Raw genomic sequence first — 18,485 nt, 5'->3', positions numbered from 1 at the left:
AACCCTCGGAGCAAGGAGCAACGACGACCACCGTCGGGCGATGGCGGGAATGAAGCCTCCAAATCCGTTCGACTTCCAGAATACTGAACAATGGCTCGCCTGGATGGACTTATTTGACAACTACCGGTACGCACCGAGCGTGCGAGAAATGCTTCGAGAGCTTCAAGTAACAACACTCTTACACGATGGATAACATGTCCCGAGACATCCGCCGTGCGTTACATACGAACGACGAGGAAATAAACAATTTCGCTCTTGCGAAGGCGAGCTCACAAGGATATTTTGTGCATTCGAAGAACACGTTGTACGAGAGCACTCGTTTCAACCAACGCCGAAGGCAGCACGGTGACAGAGTCGTTGAGTTTGCGGCCGAGCTCTACAAGCGGGCGGACAAGTGCGAGTTCAAAAACATGAAAGAACGTATCATTAGGGACAACTTCGTGGTAGGCCTCATATACCACGCCCTTTCAGAAGAGCTGCAAACTCATAGATTTTTGAGCTGAACACGGCCCTCGCAAGGGCGGGCACCAGTGAAACCGTAAAGCAGCAACAAGGAGAGCTGAAATAACATGATATATTCGCATGCCCTAAAATCTCCGTCGCGGCTGTAACGAAGAAAGGGACATACAAAAAGAATGCATTTGCGCGTACCCGAAGATGCGATGACAGCAGGGAGACATGTAGTGTTTGCACTGCTCCCTGGCACCCTAGACACAATTATCCAGCGCAACGGGAACGGTGCAATTTTTGCTGTGGGATAGTTCAATTTCAAAAAGCCTGTCCGACAGAACCAGCAGATAAACGACTCAATGAACATCCCGAGCCCGACGAGCATTTTGTTGCAACCTTCGAGTTGCCCTGAGACACTGCTCATGGGAAGTATGTCACGGTGATCACAAACGGTCAACTTCGCGGGAAGCACGAAATGCATGGAGGACTAGTGAATGCGATTCGCATGCGACTGATCGTCACGAAGGTCGCCACGACTAGTCGTAGGCCTAAATTTGAGACACATGCTTCAAAGTGCGCGTGCGATGCGTCATGGGAGCCGCTCCTCCCACTGTTTTTGCTTAATGTTTGCCTCCCTGCTTAGGCGCACTAACGCCGATTTAGATATGTTGGGCCTCTGGGTCCTGCAGCTGCGGCGCGATGCACAAAAGGGGAGCTACATGTTTGGAGAGAATGGGGCTTTAATGAAATGTGCTAGAAGCGGGCGCGAGCCGGCACAGCCACGAGAGCATGCGACAGCTCGTCAGGAACATAATGAAAATGACGATGATCAGAGTCGTCTGCCGCATGGAATGAAGACGAGGACGTCACAAGATGAGGCCGACAGATGACGCTAGATCCATGGCTTCCAAAGGGTGGAGTAGCTGTACGGGAAGCTTGACTGTAGTGTCGCAGGGCAAACGTAAAGAGCCGGTCGTGACGACTGCGTCCCGTCCACCTATCAACACTTCTATTCGTGCCAATGTCGGCAGTTGCCTTGGACGCCGTGTTTCGCCGAGCAGAACGGTGCTGTCCGCCTTCAATAAGTGTCTTTTTAAAGACGATAGTCTTTCTTGGGCTACTTAAACCCAGAAATTTTGGTCTGTCTGTATGTCTGTCTGTCTGTCCGTCTGTCTGTCTGTAACTCGATTCAGCCACCCGGCCAAAGTAAAATGCTTACTGCGCAATAGTCTTATATACTCACAACCAAATGTAAACGTCTAAGCCCGGTTTATATGTTCATACTTGTCAACTTTGTTGAACAAGAACAAGACATTACGCAAATATAAGACAGGAAATTAATACACAAGGGATATTTACAGCGTTCCTTTATTAAAAAATTTATGGATGCTTGGTTTTTCCATAGCAAATGATATTCTACATCTACAGCAGAAAACCGCCGCCTCCTGGCGGCATATGAAAAATCACGCGGCAACAGCAACGAAAGGTTCCACTAGCTAGGTTCCACGTTCTGTTTGGAACGCACGTGGAGCACGGCGACGCGGTTCTATAAACCTTGTAGTTGGCCGCCTCCATTCACGCGCGTCTCCGCCGTACTGCAGCGCTGGCATCGAGGAACCCGGCCTGCAGCAGTGGAACGCGGTAAAATCAAATTGCCTTGCGCAAACGTTTAGTGTGTTTACCTTGGGATGAGCGCGACGGTATAGGAACAGCATGAGAGGTGAGCGGAAAAGTAAAGGAGGGAATTTCCTTGGCAAATTCCTACAAAGAGTATCGTCTTTTGACGACATTTGCAACGAAAGGAGCTGATACGCGTCCATTTTTTTTTCTTTGCTTTACAGAAGTTGGCTCACGAAGGTATCCTGCATTCTTTGAAGCCTCTTTCGTGTAGTACTGGATTATCTGGGGCTTGAAGGGAAAGATTTCCCACTCTTTGTTGTAATTAACTCCTACCACTTTTGAGGTTCCAGAAGGCGAAGAAAATTATTTTTTTCGGTGAAGCCAGTCCTTGTTCTGAGGCGTCAGATACAACTGGTTCGTTGCTGGCCAATTTACACAAGGTTATTGAAGCTTCTCTGAATATCTCATTACTAGGCATCTCGATCGCTTCGTCAGTAGTGGACTCTGCTCCAATGAGGGGACCGTTCACACACGTGGAGTGTTGTGGTAATCGGGCTGTCGTTGGGTGCCAGTTTTCCACAGATTGAAGCTGGTGGTTCAAAGTAGCCGTTATAATTCCCGGACCCGAATTAGCTCCAAAGGGCACCCGAGTTATTTTCCATGCGTCTAAGCCCTGTAGTGGATGGTCTGCTTGTAGGGATAGATATGCGCCTGCCCATTGGTATTGGATGAACGGTCGCCGGGCGTGGCGTCGAAGATCGGCATTCCTGCATCTTGAAACGTAGACTAGCCGTCAAGGTGACAACCTTGTCTCGGCACTGTCCGGCGTCTAACGTACCACTCTCTAGCAAGTCGTCTGGTGTCTCCTCAAGAATCGCGTCGTCTACTTTCTCAATCTATGCATAAAATGCGCCAATTCGCTCGAGCAGTACACTTACTCCAGAAGATGTCGCCTCTCGATTTCCTCTTATGTGGCCTTCCGCTTCCGCTAGGAGGCCATCCAGTTGCGCCGTAGTCTGAGGCGTCGTCGAAGTTTCGCACGCAGCTGGGAACCCTCGCCAAGATCGCAGGCGCAGCGTCGTTTCCCCTGCTTTCGCGGGTCCGTGCGTAGATGTGCTTAGCATCGGCTAGACGTCCCTGGTATTGGCACCATGTGTTGGACCTCTGGGTCCTGCAGCTGCGGCGCGATGCACAAAAAGTGGAGCCACACGTCTGAGGAGGGTGAAGCTTTAATTGAATCTGCTACAAGCGGGCGCGAGCCGGCGCAGCCACGACAGCATGCGACAGCTCGTCAGGAACATAATGAAAATGACGATGATCAGCGTCGTCTGCTGCATGGTGTGAAGACGAGAAGGTCCCAACAAGATATGTACAAGAGAAACCCGAGCAGGAAAAGAAAGCATTTATCAAGTTGAAATGAAAATGAATAGTGCTATTACGTTGCACATTGCATTTTTCTATGTTCAGTACAGCGGTGTAGGAATATTTAGCACCAATGATTCCGCTAGACCATGCTGTAGGTACCGCTGGCAACATGTGCCTACAAGGTGGAGAGCGCACGGGTCAGCGGCGGCGGCGGCGGCGAGCTGCTTCCCACAAAATACTCGGAATTGCGACTGGCGCCTCCTCAGAGCTTTGAAAGAAACAGTATCAGCGATGACACCTTCGGGCTCTCGTTGCCTGCGGCCGCACGACGATTGCAACGATGGCACGACTGCATCTGACTTGCCAGACGGACGTTGCGAACCTCCTCCGACCAGCGAACGACGCCAAAACCGGTCATAAGGATCAGTCGTAATGATCGTTATGATTCCTATGCAAATCTCATGAAAATCACATGCACCAGTCTCCCATGTGTCGCGCGCTTGAAGGTCGATACTGGCGCTGATCGTTGTCAGCGACACTTTTCCGGGGGTTCCAGACTACTAGAAAAGGCTGTAAATTTGCGATAACCCACCGACACGCATATTTAAAACAAGAAAATTTGATGCGGAAGTGACTTGGAGAGGGAACTGGTGACGCTAAACAATGTACGTTATAGATAACATGAGGACGCCCTTATTGGTACTGCCAGCCTTTAAAGCGCTGGGAATTGTCAAATTTTTGGTGCATTTAAAACTACTGATGATGTAATAAGCAGGTATCCTAAGCTACTTCGAGGCACAGGATCAATAGCTGGGCAGCAGGCAATGCGCCTTGTCACGATGCAGTTCCTTACGCAGTGTTTACTTCTCCAACGATTCCTATACCTATGAAGGAACGGGTGAAGGAGAATAGGGATAGGTTGAAACGAGAATGAAGGATCTGAAAAGTGGAAGATCCGACCGAGGGGTTCGCACCAATCATACCTGTACAAAGCAGTCTAGAGGGGTGAGGATCTGTGTTGACTTGACCACACTGAATAAGTTTGTGAGGTGGTAGCGTCAGCAATTACGTGCAGTGAAGCAATTTATGGGAAACTTCCAGGAAGCAAATATTTTCTTCAAGCTGGACGCCAGCCCTGTATTCTACCAAGTACACCTCTCAAAGGAGTAGCAAGAACTCACCGCATTCATAACTCCATACGGAGGTACTGCTACCGCAGGCTAACATTCGCAATCACATCGGCACCGGAAATGTTCCAGAGAACCTTCACCGCGATTTCAAAGGTCTCGACGGCGTGCTGAACTACACAGAGTATATTCTAGTGCATGACAATGACAAGGCCGAACATGATGTCCGTTTGCAAAAGTTGCTTGAAAGACGGCAAGAAAAGGGCGTCAGCCTCAACAAAGAGAACTGTGCTTTTCCCATCACGAGCGCTACTTTTCTTGGCATGATCGACATCAATGGTGTGCTCCCAGACCCCGAAAAAGTTAGAGTATTAAAGATGTTCTGCGCCCGTAGAACGTTGTAGCAGTTTGTTCTCGATTGAGCATGAAGAACTTCCTAGCAAGATCATTGGCTGATGCTGCATCTGTGTCGGCTCCGCTACGCAGCATACTTCAGAAGGACATCGAATGGTCGTGGACACCACTGCAAGAAGAAAGCTTTGAGAAGATCAAGAGCACCCTCCCTTCGTGTCATGCAAGATGCAACCCAAGGTAGCTACCTGCAATTTTATCAGCGGATGCGCCATCACAAGGCATTGCTGCGGTGCTCTTCCAGGATCGGCGAAAGACTTTTAGACCTCAAGATTGCTCACCAGAATCGAACAGCAGTATTCCGAAATTGAAAAATAAGCCTTGTCGTTGACGTGGTCAGCTGAATGCTCTGATGTATTCTTAAGAGGTCTGACATTTTTGTTCGCGACAGGCCACAAGCCCCTCCTTTCCCTGCTTGGTGATGATTCTCTAGACTCTCTCCCTCCGAGAATTCAAAGTTTTCGGATGCATCTCGTGAGGTACCCTTATACGCTTGCACGCATTCCAGGAAAAAGCATCGCTACAGCGGACACGCTGCCTCGAGCCTCTTGCAGACAATTGCGTAAGGCCGAACATGATGTCCGTTGGCGAAAGTTGCTTAAAAAAGGGCAAAAAAGGGCGTCGGCCTCAACAAAGGAAACTGTGTTTTCTCCATCACGAGCCCTACTTTTCTTCACGAAAATTTTGCTTGGAAGTTCATCATGCTCAATAGAGAACGTTCTACGGGCGCGGATAGCTCTAACTCTAGCTCTTTTCGGGGTCCGGGAGCACACCAGTTAGGCACTGTCGCAGCAAGACGTTTCGATTCATGTCAACAGTCCCGTCAAATTATGCCAGTTTGTAAGCAGTTGTTAGACCATATTTACGTAGAACAGCGAAAAATCCTGAATGTTCATAGCTACTTGAAGCTTGAAACTAAAGATGGCCAGAAAGAAACATACTACCTCAAGTTCTGAAGCCATTCCTGGCCCAGCGGGGCAATATCACCGTTTGTAAAAAACCTTCTCCTGAATGACTGTCGACTAGTTATTCCGAGATCGCTGCGGAAAGAAACAATTTAGAGAGTTCACGAGGCACATCACGGCATTGTCCGATGCAGAGCGAAGGCTAAAGATTGTGTCTGGTGGACCGGAATTAGCCAGGATATTTCAAAACCTGTAGCAGACTGCTGACTTTGTGCTGCAGGATTGGTGCAACTTTCGGAACCAATGATTCTTTCTGAAACGACAGAACTGCCATGAAAAAAATTCGGCGGTGATTTGTTTGACATAAACGGCTCACTTTACCTAGTCGTTGTCGATCACCATTCACCGTATCCCAATCTGGCTCGGCTTGATTAAGGATCGTCACTGGAGGCGGTCACACAGCATCTGAAAAGCATCTTCGCCACGCATGGGATCCCCAAGGCGGTGATATCTGACAGCGGACCACAATTCATTTCCTTCTTGTTCAAACACTTTGCCAGTACATATAGGCTTGGACATGTTACAACTAGCCCTCATTACCCGCTCGCAAATGGGGAAGCTGAACGCATCGTTATAACTTTGAAAGGGCTGCTCAAGATATCCGAGGACACTTACATTCCCTTAATTCCTAATTCTTACCGAACTCTCCTGGTTGAACAAGTTACAGTCCCGCACATCTTCTGATTAGCCGTCAACTGCGGCAAAGGGTACCGAACGTACCAAATATGCTAAAGCGATGTACTGTAGGCCCATCTTGGAAAACTAAGGATACAAGATATTCCAGAAGCGAAAACTGTACTTTGACAAACGTCATGCTGCTAGACCTCTCCAAAGGTTATCCTCAGGCAACGAGTTCTGCCTTTACGACCGAGACGCCAAAGGCACAGTCATGGGTCCTTCAGAAACTCTGAATTATATCTGGGTCAAGAGAAAGGATGGAGCTTCGCGGAGAAATCAACACCTGCTATTCCTACTCCCCGATACTCAAGAAGCTGCCCACCAACGAATCATGACTTAAGACGCCATAGAAAGCGTCAAACGTGGACCAGCAAGCCCGCCAGCCTGGTGGAAGAGCCGACCAACTTTAGGCAGCACAGCGCAGAGTCAACTGATGCTACTATCCCAGAGAGAAGGACGAGATACGGCCGAGTTGTTCGGCGACCTAAAGGAAAATGCTCGTTCCACGAAAATGCTCGTCATATCGCCGACTGAAGTCCGATGTGTTTTGCGTTTTCCATTTATTGTTTCCAAGACTGGGGGTGACGTCATCTTGAGGTATAGGGTCATCGATTGACGTGTTAGGTGCTTTTCATTTCTGTAGACTATCACGTTTCCAAAAGAGGGAGATAGGACGTCATCGTGATGTACGGGGGCCTGTTGCGTGTGGCTTTATCTTTTGGCCAGGGAAGTCACGTGACCGTTCGGATGGTGTATATTTTTGTGCCGAACTCTGAACGATTTATTGATCGTGACATCAGATCTATCTGACATCTACGTGCCATAGCGGCAGACGAGTATCGTCTTTCGACGACAATTACATCGAAGAGAGCAATTACACGGAATATTTTTTGGAGCCAAGCTCCTTGGGCGCTGTGGCGGGCTGCGTCTCATGTCGTGGTCGTTGTAATTGTCGTCTCATACAGTCTCGGTACTGAAACATCGGGACACTCGTTTACGCCTCGCGCTGGAACACTTCGGAACGTGTAAAAAAAAACACCGGGACACTCGTTTACGCCCCACGCTAGAACGCTTGGGAACGTGTACTAAAAAAACACCGGGACACTCGTTTACGCCTCCCGATAGAATGCTTTGTGCTTCAAAGGCACACGACTTTTACACCAAATCTGTATGCCTCGACCCCGGAAAGGGTTCATCTCCGTGGGCAAAAACGCCCAGGCGCCAAGAATTCACTTATGCGCAGCATACTTTGCCCCTCCCCAGGTTTCACGTTAGTGGGGATGGTCCCCGATTTTATGCAAACAGTGACCGGCAGGGTTCGCTGTTCAGGCGTTTTTATTCTCGCTGTCTTTTCGCAACCGGCATCAATGCGCGGGCAGAAAGCGACAACTCTATCGACTGTGCGTTGCGTTGATTGGCGCTAAAAAATCTCTGCTGCTCTGCCCCTGCCTTCCCTTAAATTCTCCGGTGTTACTTCGCAACTATTTTTTCGCATTGTTCGCACCGGCCGCAGAGCTGGGGGTCGGGAAGAAGGGGGGGGGGGGCCCGCCCGTCGCCACTAAATAGGGTACTTCCTGTCTCCGACAGTTGGGGCCCAGTTATCGGACCCTATGGGTGAGCGGCAACCCGTGGCAGGGGCCGCATATTTGGCAATTGGCACTGTCTGATGCCCTCGCTGAGCAATCAGTCTTGGAAGAGAGTCAGACAAAAGGATTGGAGCAAAATTGCTTCCCTCATTCCCACCCTTTTTCCCATAACCAAACCCGATGTCCAAGTTCCCGTTCCCAGCAACCCACCCTATCCGGCTTTTTCCTAGGGGGGACAAGAGGGGTCCCCCCGGGCTCGTCCCCCTGGCGGTGGGTCGCAAGAAAGTATTTCCGGTTAATTTCTCTCCACCTTCGTGTGGACAAAATTCTCTTTGCCGGTTGGCCTGTTTTTGTACTGTTGCAATTGGGTATAACCGGTTGTACTTCGTGTGGTACCGGGGAGCTATTGAAAGCTCCATTTACTCGATGTCTTCTTCTCACAGAAACATCTACCAGCCCTTTCACACTGTGAAATGGATGACCAGGTAGGCTGCTGCTGAATCGTAAAACGCGTTTCGTTTAAATGCGAGGCTTTATACAGGGACACAAGTAGGGATTGAATTGTTCGCAGGGTATGCAGAAGGTGCTAAAATAGAATTGGAATCGATTTCTTCATGTTTCTAGCTTCCCGTTGGAGCCGAATATAGGTTTTGCAAGTCACACATTTAACAAGTTTGAGAATTCGACACATTAACGCACCGAATAAATCGAGAATTTTGCCTGAGACATTCTCTATAAGTTTCAGTTTTTCCGTCTGCTATTATTTTTAGCGGCTGCTGAAAACAAGATTGGCCAACTCAAGCACAAACACTTTACTGCCTAACAAACACTGCTCTTATTTTGCCCCCAAATTCAAAATGTACACAAAAGCTATCAAGCCCAGATCGGCGCATTTTTATGAGCTGTAATTGATTTCAAAAATAGGCTACATACCAAACACGGTATTCCGTTACGACGAGGTTCAGTTTGGTAGTTTCTACAGGTGACAGTGCAAGACTCCGCGACATACATCTGCAAGAGATGCAAGAAAACCTGAGATTTCTTCAATAGCAACTACATTAAAGCAAGCCCTCAGCGTGCATTTTGGCACCATTCGCGCCAGAGGCCCATCAAGTGGTATAAACTGAAATTGAAATGCTCACATAGGAGCAGAAAGTCAGCACAATGAAGCGTGTTTGCTAGAAAGACAGTTTTTGATAGCTTTACGTCTTAGGTTGCCCGCACACAGTGCTAAGTAAGCCCACTCATTGGTGGCGGGAACCTAAGGAGCAACGATGAAGCTATCATCAGCTCAAACAGCTTTATTAGCTGTTGTTGCCGTATTTTGGGATAGGGTAGTGAATAGAACATGCATAATGCAGTCGCTAAATAGTTTTGTTGCCTAGACCAATCAGGGCAGAAAACAAGCCATGTTGTAAAAAGAACCCAACACAAATACGATACAGAAATGTGTAAAAAATCCCTGTCTTTTGCATTATTTACGCACAATAATGTTTATATCGTCTTTTTGATATATCCAATATAACCCACCGAGCTTTGCTGACGTTGAGGAAAATCTTCAACGTCCTTCTAACAATTATAGGAGTACTCTGTACCCGATCCTTCACGGAGCTCATTCTTTAACAACACATGACGCCTAATAGAACGTTACGTTTTATGACACACTTACCAGTAATCGAGTTAAATGGAATGACGGTGGGTCAATGTCCGCGAAATTTGATACGACAACCATTGTAACTTGTCTAAAAAGAAAAAATACTGACTGTGATTCCCTGTCGTTTACTGCCTCCGATACACAGAGCTTTTATGTTCCTGTATTTCAACTTCTAAGGCAAAATTCATTATTGATAAACTTACTTTTTTCGTCAATTTAACATTTCGCACTTGGCAGTCCTTCAAGTTAAACTCTTGAGGAGGAGGCCGATAGGGGGCTGAAAGATTGAAAGTTCAAGAAAATAAATCTACTTTTTGTATCTTAGTTTCGTGCATTTCTCTCGTGACTATGTTTCCCCCAGCACATTTACGTCTCTCCCATTCATAGGAAGGCTTAAACAGGACCAACCACATTGTAAAAACAGAAAGTCAGGCACCTAAGAAAAAAGTTGCAAAAAAAGCATTTTTTGCTTAATCAGTCGTTCGTAAATCAGTCTGCACCCCTCAACGCTGCATTCGTTCAGCATCGCTTGAGCGTATGACCTTCATCCCACATATCGCGGGGTCAGTCTTTCAAAGCACTCTTGTTAAACTAAAAAACAGTAACGGTTTTTCACTTGTTTCATTTTCACCTGTAAGTTTCATGCCACCAAAAGCAAAATCACTTGGTTCATTAAGGTACCATATTCCAGTCGGGCTAACCTGAGGACACTTTATCCAGAATTTAACGAAGAATTTAGCTCCTTCACTGCTTTGAAAATGAAGAAATGCATCCACTGTTTGCGGCACCACAAGCATTACTTTCAAACCTGCGCTCTCTAACAGCAACCAATACATAAACTTTACCACCCGTTCCTAAATACCCCGAGCGGAGCGCGAAAGCTTTCTCACGGCAAAAATGAATCAAAATTGCGTCAAACCTTTCGCTGAAAGTGCGTCTACTCGAACATCATACCTTCGAAAACCCAAACAGCAAACCAAGAACGAACCCATGCGACTTTTTTTCGCGCACTAAGTAAACTCATATGCGAACGATCTAAATGTATACAACGATACGCGGTTTCTCAGATGAAGATATATTATTGTAGTCCTTCTTCGTGATCGATGCATGTGTTGCCTTATAAATATAACTGTTCCTTTTTCGCGATTTTCAAGTAATCGTTTTGACATATTGGAAGCCCGGTTTCAAGAGCACACTATGTGTCCAGATATCATGTCACAGCTTTTCGCTGGACCAACCGTTGTATGGGGACATTTGTTTTTCGACAGGACGCCATGGCCTCCACTACGAGCGCTTTTCGTTTAATAACGTGTGTTTTGCTAAACCCTCAGAGCCGGAAAGGCGGCGTCAAAAGGGGCTCCGAAAATCTCGTTACCGCTACGCCTGCGTGGACAATAAACGGTGGTGGCATGCTACGTTGTTATTCTCTGAATCACAACCTCGTGTTGTTGTTTTGAATTTATGCCATGACATCTGGCCAGAAAACAGCAGAAACAAACGCTGTTCAAGTTAAGTAAAATTATCATTTAAACGGGCATACTTCACCATGCGAAGGTTTTTTTTTTATTTTCTGATTCATGCATGAATGCGATCACTTGTTCGGTATCTTTTGCTAAATTCGGTTTTCTGTCTTGGTTGTTGGAATTTTAAGGTGTCGCTTAAGCAGTTCATGAGTACTGTTATAAACAACGTCTATATTGCCCAGAGGGGATGATTTAGTCTATAATTCATTAACTCTTTGATATCAGCGTTCTTCTACACTACAATGACGCTGTCACTTTGCAGGATAGAGATGCTTTTGTATTCTATATGCATTCAAAAAACTCGCAGGCTTCTCTAACATATCTTAGGACTTGTGTAGAATGGCCGCAATTGGCATGGGCCTCTCGCTAATGCTGCACGTTCCTTTATATTCCTCTAGATTCATTTATACATCTTCGTGTGAAGTGCGGGTAGCACAAAACACAGTGCCAAAGTTACACGTTACCAGGTTCATATTTTATACGCGGCTTTTCCACCTCACCACTCGTCAGCGTCTCCAGTGCCTTTCTGATCCAAAGGAAATCCCACTGAAGGGCTATATATTTATTTATGTTTATTTGTATTTACTGCTCAAAGCCTCATCAGGCTAGTGAACAAATTCAGCGCCAAGCAACCTTTACATATTATGCAAACCCACCAAAAAGGGAAAAGTTTAGTAACTACTTACGCAAGTTCATACATGTCCCTTGAGAGCAGTATCCCAACAGCTGGGGAACTTTAGTGAACGTCGACCTTGCTATCTGTTGAATGTTAAATAAAGATTATTTATAGATACGTCGAAAAAAGACGAGTATATTCAAGGACTCTACTTGTAGCTGCATGGCAAGCCTTCATACATGTGGTTATTCTACGCAGCCGTACACTTACATATGGTGGATGAAGGCACAAGGGGATTTGAACAAGCGGACAAATTCTCGTTAAAGCGATGATGCAATACAAAGATGAATATTACGGCTACTGCCCTAAAACCAGGTGTCAAGCATGGACACAATTGGTTTTTGCAAGAAAGAAAAACCAATTTGGGAAGCTTCGCACTAGCGGCGCAGACTGGGGAAACAGCGTAGGGGGCGTCCCCACCTAGCTAATGCCCAACTCTATAGCCTGACTCTATACACCAGGCTAAACCCAACTATACAAACCGGAACGGGCTAAGAAATACACGTGTGTTTGCAATTTAAGGACGACCACGAAACCTGGGAGCAGTCCAAGGAGGTGGCTAAAGAAAACAAGTGTGCCTGCATTTTGCGATTCAGCATACCTCCCAGTTAACCAGCTGAATTAAACTTGGAAGGTCTCCCGTTTTAATTAGCGGGCAAACACGTGTGTGTCCTTTTCCTCATGAGGAGACCATGCATTGTCAAGAGACGGCAATTGGCTCATACGTTTCACCTAAATTGTGCGTCATGTCTATATTGTGTGGCAAACAGCTTCGTTGGCAATCCACATTCACACAGTGGAATTGAAATGTTTTACGAAACATTGAAATCGTATTCCTGTAGTTACTTCGCCTAGGGAACTAGTCACCCACAGGGATCTCGAACGTTGATCAGCCAGCATAATAATCAGTGGTGGGCGGTTACGACGGCTAAGGATTGCCAGAGGGGTGGGATCGAAATATGTGTGTTAGAGGCAAAAACAACCGCGATAAATTCTTGCTCAACCAACGTGTACCTGCATTCGGACTTGCTGAGAGTGCTACCGTAATTACCCGATTCTAACGCGCACCCTATTTTCCTGGCAAAAAAAAACGAAAAACTTGCACTTCCGAACGCGCACGGAACTTGGTGAGCAAGAAAAACGAATGCGAGATAAACGGGCGATTTATTTCTCGAAGTAATCTCACCCATCTCCCTCCTCGTCGCTCTCCGCTGACCACAACATCTCGTCCTTGGTGCCGTCAAGCGCGTTCGCGAAGCCACACTTCATAACGAACGTTCAAACATGATCGATGGGATCGTGGCCCACGCCTCGCACGCCCATCTTGCGAACTTCTCCAGAGGCGCACGCTTCAGCCGACCACTCGTTTTGAATGCGCGAGAGCCGCTGCTGCCATTGCTGTTATCAAGTGCGCAAGTGGAACGATTTGACGATTTGTGTAAACGCCGATAGAAAAGCCTGGGCGCCTATGCTTCCTGCGTCCGAAAAATTGTTGCTAAAAGCTTTGGCGCCATCTTGAGATGGCGATGGGTGCGACGAAATTTCCGTTGTTTCGGCAGTTTCGGTTTCGTATCCGATTCTAACGCGCATGCGATTTTTCGACCTATTTTTCCGGAAAAAAGGTGCGCGTTAGAATTGGGTAATTTTGGTACTTGCGTAATCACTCACATGCTGGCGAGCACTATGGCGCTGATGAAGCCCGGCCTCTATTCATACGTCATTGGTATCAGTGTGAATTTATGCGGGTGCTTAAGGGTCCAATTGGCGAAGCATGGGCCCCGACGCGAGGAGATGCTAGTGTTGAAAAGCAATGTTGAATTGTGACCTCCGTTGGAATGGAGCATACTTTTGCAGAACGCAGGACAAAGAATAGCCGATGTCGGTGAAGACATGGAAACACTGCTAAAATAACACAGTTCTAAACAAAATCAGTTCCCTTCCGCTCTGTGAAGAAGAATGACCGGCGAAGCTGTGGAGCGTAATTTTAGAGTCGTCCTTTCGGCGAACTGGTATATAATTTGTTCACTGATAGTTCCGGCAAAAGAACGGTTCAATCTGTTTTCTGTACGCATACTCCCTAAGCAGATGGCCACGTGCTGACAGCGGAAAAGAAATCCTCCATCGTGTACAACTTCACTGTAAACTAATTAGAACAACTAAATTAAACTCGGCGTAGTGCTGGCGTCGTCTTAGAGTATAAATGTCATATAGTTTGTGTCGGGACGATTTTGATAACACAAGAGTTACAGCCGTTTTCTGTGACACTCTCTCAGCAGATGGTCGTGCTTCACTGGTGATCACGCATTTGTGATCTGCGGCAAGGAAACAGCAACTATTAAGAACATTCTGTCGGAATGTGATTGTATCCATATAAATCCAGATGTAGAAAATATTCGCCTTCCGGAGGCCTGGAGTCCACCTGTGCACACAGAAGGAAAAAAGAATTAAAGGGGCAGTACGAGAAAGGCAGGGGGCTTCCGCAAGGAACAGTCCGGTTGATCACCCTACGCAAGATTATGGGTATTGGAGAATACAACGGGAAAGAAAAGACCGGTGTATAATGAAGGAGAGAAAAACGGAAAGATTCGAAAAAAAAAACAGAAGGTGGATATGACTCTAGAATTGTTTTTATTCATCGGGTATTTTTACAGCAAAGCTGTTTGTTCTCTAGAACTTGTATGCGCCATCCGTATGCGTTCCTGGTGGGAGTACCCGAGACAGGAAATAACCGTGAGTAGGACGCATCCGCGGACAGAAACCGTGTGAATGAGAGAGGCCGGTTGCGAATTTGACACCAGACTTCGGCACTGCATTAGAGGCACGGAAAGGATGGAGGGGTGGGGAGTGTGCGGCGTCCGTGCTGCACTAGCTCGAGCCATTGAATGGGGAGAGGTTGCGACGCAGCAGCAGCAGAAACGTCAGGAAAGCGGAATAGAATGTATCTTCGAATACGACACAGTCACTCCCGGCCCCAGATTACACGTGGAAACCGGCCGACAAAACAGCCGTTTCGTGCACTTTGGACTGCGCCGTGGTCAGTCGTGTTTTGTTTCGTGAATGGGTGCAACCCAATGAGCTGAAAGAGATTCACTGCAGCTGATTCGCCACTATATAAATTATGCGGCCCACCAATTTTAGCAGTGATGCTGTTTAAGATGGTGGTTAGGCCGCCAAACGTGCGCAGCAGGACCTCTCCGAGCGATAACATCATCGCGCGCGCCGGCGACGCCCTTTGCAAACCACGTATCCAAGGGTAACAAGCGATGAGCCAGCAACCCCAGGACGCGGGCAGTCCTTCAGCCCCGTACCGTCTATCAAGTCCTGTTCCGGCATCTAACACTGCGGAACAGGCAGTAAGGGAAAGTCAGCTTACAAAGACCAAGCTAATACCGATTTCGTTAAAGTTGGCGTCACCTCTAAACACACATTTTCTACTGGGAAAAAATTTTTATTGGCAATGTGCACCGTCATACCAAAATACGAAGGCTTCATGATATTTGTTTTGTTTTATTTTATAATATACTGGGAACCGGTTTTAATACGTAGCCTTCTTTGTCGAGTACCCCCCCCCCCCCCCGCGAGGACCATATAACGCCCTATATTTCCCCAATAATGCAGATTTCGCGGTAGTTTCATATTTCATCTTTATAATAGTGTAGAGTTAGTTCTTCGACCAGAGTTTTAGAAACCAAAAAAACAAGAAAAATATAACCATTAGCGATAAGGGCGAACAGTGTCACACTCTGCGTTTCCACAATAACGAAGATTTCGCGGGAGCTACACTATAAGCGTTATAATACCGTACAGGGGGATAATTGGTGGAAACGATTTTTGAAAAACCAAAATTAGAAAAATATAAAAAAATTGCGCAAATGGCGAACCGTCAAACGCCCTGCAATTCCACAACCATAACTTCTCCCGCGAGTTGCAGCTTTAACCGTTACAATCGCGTAAATGGAGATAATTGGCGGAACAAAATTTTGAAAACCAAATCATTCAACAAATTTTAAAAATATCGAAAATGGTGAACTGTTTAACACCCTGCGTTCACAGAAAAAATGCATATTTCGTTGAATCACCTTTATTCGTTATAATAGCGTAAATGGTGAAAACTGCTCGGACATAATTTTAGAAAACCAAGAAATAAGAAAAATATAATAAAGAAGCGAAAATCACAAACCGTGTAACGAGCTGCGTTTCCACAATATTGCAGATTCCGTGAAAGTTTCACTCTTTTTTGTTATAATAGCGTAAATGAGACAATTGGCCATACAGAATATTGCCCAACCAAAAAACAAGAAAAACATAAAAAATAGCAAAAATGGCGAACAGTTTCACGCCCTGAATTTCCACAACAGTGCGCATTTCGCGGGTGGTCCTCCTTTACTCTTCATGATAGCGCAAATGCAGATAATTGCTGGAGCAGAATTTTGCAAAATAATTTTTGAACATAATTTTATTTTGAAATCATAAGAAAACTGAAAATAACCACAATGATGAACCGCGTAAACTCCGCATTTCCACAAAAATTCCGATTTCGAGGAAGTTCCGCCTTTATTCATTATAATGGCGTGAATGTAGGTAATTTGCGGAACATAATTTTGACATACCATAAACGAAGAAAAATAGAAAAAAATTAGCGACAATGGTGAACCGTGTAGCGCCGTTCATTTACACAAAATTGCAGATTTGGCGAAAGTTGCACCTGCAATCGCTGTAATAGCGCAAATGATGATAATTGGTCAGATAGAATTTGGAAAAATAAAAAAATTTGGCTGTACAGAAATCCCACTCTTGAAATAAACATAAGAATGCTACGCATTAGTCGACAATTCTCGGAATTCTCGCCGATTTTTTTATTTTTTTTTGTTACGTTTCCAGAAAGTCAGTCTTCGGGCACAATGCGTGTTGTAATTTTTACTTACGACACAGGCAGCTCCATGTTTTCGGTGCTTCAACTGGCCGTTGGAGACATAAATGCAATGAGCTCCAACCAGCGCCTGCGACAAAGTATATGTCATTATGCGTCAAAGTTTATGCTCTGCTAACCTTATATGGTCACTGTGAAGATTTTTCTTTTATTGCCACCCAGATCACAACAGGCCTATTTTGCATGTATCCATTACCCCAAAGTACAGAATAACTACAAATTGCGGGCTGAATAACGTTGTTAACATGGGAAAACATTTTTCCGTTGATCCGTCTAAGAACGAAAGAGCGGGTGACTGCGGTAGTGCTGCCTTGGCTCCGCGACCGTCGCTGCTATAGGTGGTACTGATTGCAAAGTTTAGTTGTCAGTTTTTTAGCTTACCAACACTGGAAACGGCCACGGATATCGCCGCAGCGCCACGGACATGGCGCGGCTTGTGCCACTGCGCCCACATGCCGAAGAAAAAAAAGCACCGACGTGCGTCGTCTGCTCTGTTTCACCCCGATTCTCAATGGTGGTGTCAAAAGAGATGTCATTAATCGCACTCACAGTGGAGTGGAGATATTACTTAACGTTCGGTGGGGTAGAGCTTGGAACGTCCAACCCATATCATGTGCTTAGCACGGACAAGTACCGCCATCCCGCGGAGCCCGACGTAACCAGTGACGGCGCACTCACACGGTTGCCTGCATGCGTGCCTCGCTAGTGAAAACAAACTATAGGAAGACGTCAAATCGAAGTGAGGCTCACCACCTGTCTCTGCCGACGTGCTGACGTGTCGTATCGAAGTATCACGGGTCTCATTTCACCGCTTCTATAGGTTATGCAAGGGTGTGTGCAGCAAATTCAGGGCGTAAAAGAAGGCATGGGGCCGATGGGTAATGCCGTGACTAAGGCAAGCAAAGTTACCACTGCTACGGTTAGAGGGCTACGAACAGTGGACACGTTGAAACGTTTCATGCGAGAAGCGCCGATCCTCAAGTTCGTGCTTAAGATCTGCCTCTGGATATTCGATAAATTTTGTTTTACCATTTCAGGCTGTTAAACTGAACCAAAGAGTTTGAAGATGATTTAAAATAGAATTTGCACACATTTAGGAAAACAATGCCTATGGGGTTGGGCTCGCAGGGCAATGAGTCATTCGCAACTCCAACTTTATTGTGTAAAGGTCTTTGGTAAAGCAACTTACCTTGTTTTCTATAAATCCAAGGGGTTGATTTTTAACTTCCACTGATGGCGTCCAACCGGAAAGATAAGAAGAATTGCTAAATTTAGAGGATGCATGCCAGAGCAACTGCACCAACTTTTCAGGGTTGAATTCAGCATAAATAAAAATAAGCTCTATAGTCGTCAACACCAAAAATGTATCGTGTGGTTCTGTCTTTTTTGTCAACTTTGAAAAAAAAAAGCGAAACCCCAATGTTGTTTATGGAATGACATAAAAACACTAATATGAAGGCTGTGATGATGTTTAGTACACTGGTAAAGTTCATAATGAAC

The 18,485-nt window shown here is 46.1% G+C and overlaps 1 protein-coding gene across 3 annotated transcripts in view; it reads right to left on the bottom strand.

Moving 5' to 3' along the window:
• Nucleotides 1-18,485, bottom strand: part of LOC144144518 (uncharacterized) — a 65,724-nt gene that overhangs the window by 3,091 nt on the left and 44,148 nt on the right. For all 3 annotated transcript variants that reach the window (XM_077675999.1, XM_077676001.1, XM_077676000.1), the window contains 5 exons: nt 18,175-18,215; nt 16,981-17,055; nt 12,066-12,138; nt 10,060-10,133; nt 9,136-9,213 (listed from right to left, as the gene is read on the bottom strand). In XM_077675999.1, the coding sequence (XP_077532125.1) occupies nt 9,136-9,213; nt 10,060-10,133; nt 12,066-12,138; nt 16,981-17,055; nt 18,175-18,215 (341 nt within the window). The remainder of the gene's footprint in view (nt 1-9,135; nt 9,214-10,059; nt 10,134-12,065; nt 12,139-16,980; nt 17,056-18,174; nt 18,216-18,485) is intronic.

This window comes from Haemaphysalis longicornis, unplaced genomic scaffold (assembly GCF_048455015.1).
Source record: "Haemaphysalis longicornis isolate Haplotype H1 unplaced genomic scaffold, Haemaphysalis longicornis Haplotype H1 scaffold_7, whole genome shotgun sequence".
NCBI lineage: Eukaryota > Metazoa > Arthropoda > Arachnida > Ixodida > Ixodidae > Haemaphysalis > Haemaphysalis longicornis.
The sequence above is the reverse complement of the archived record's forward strand: the minus strand, read 5'-3'. Positions and strand labels throughout refer to the sequence as shown.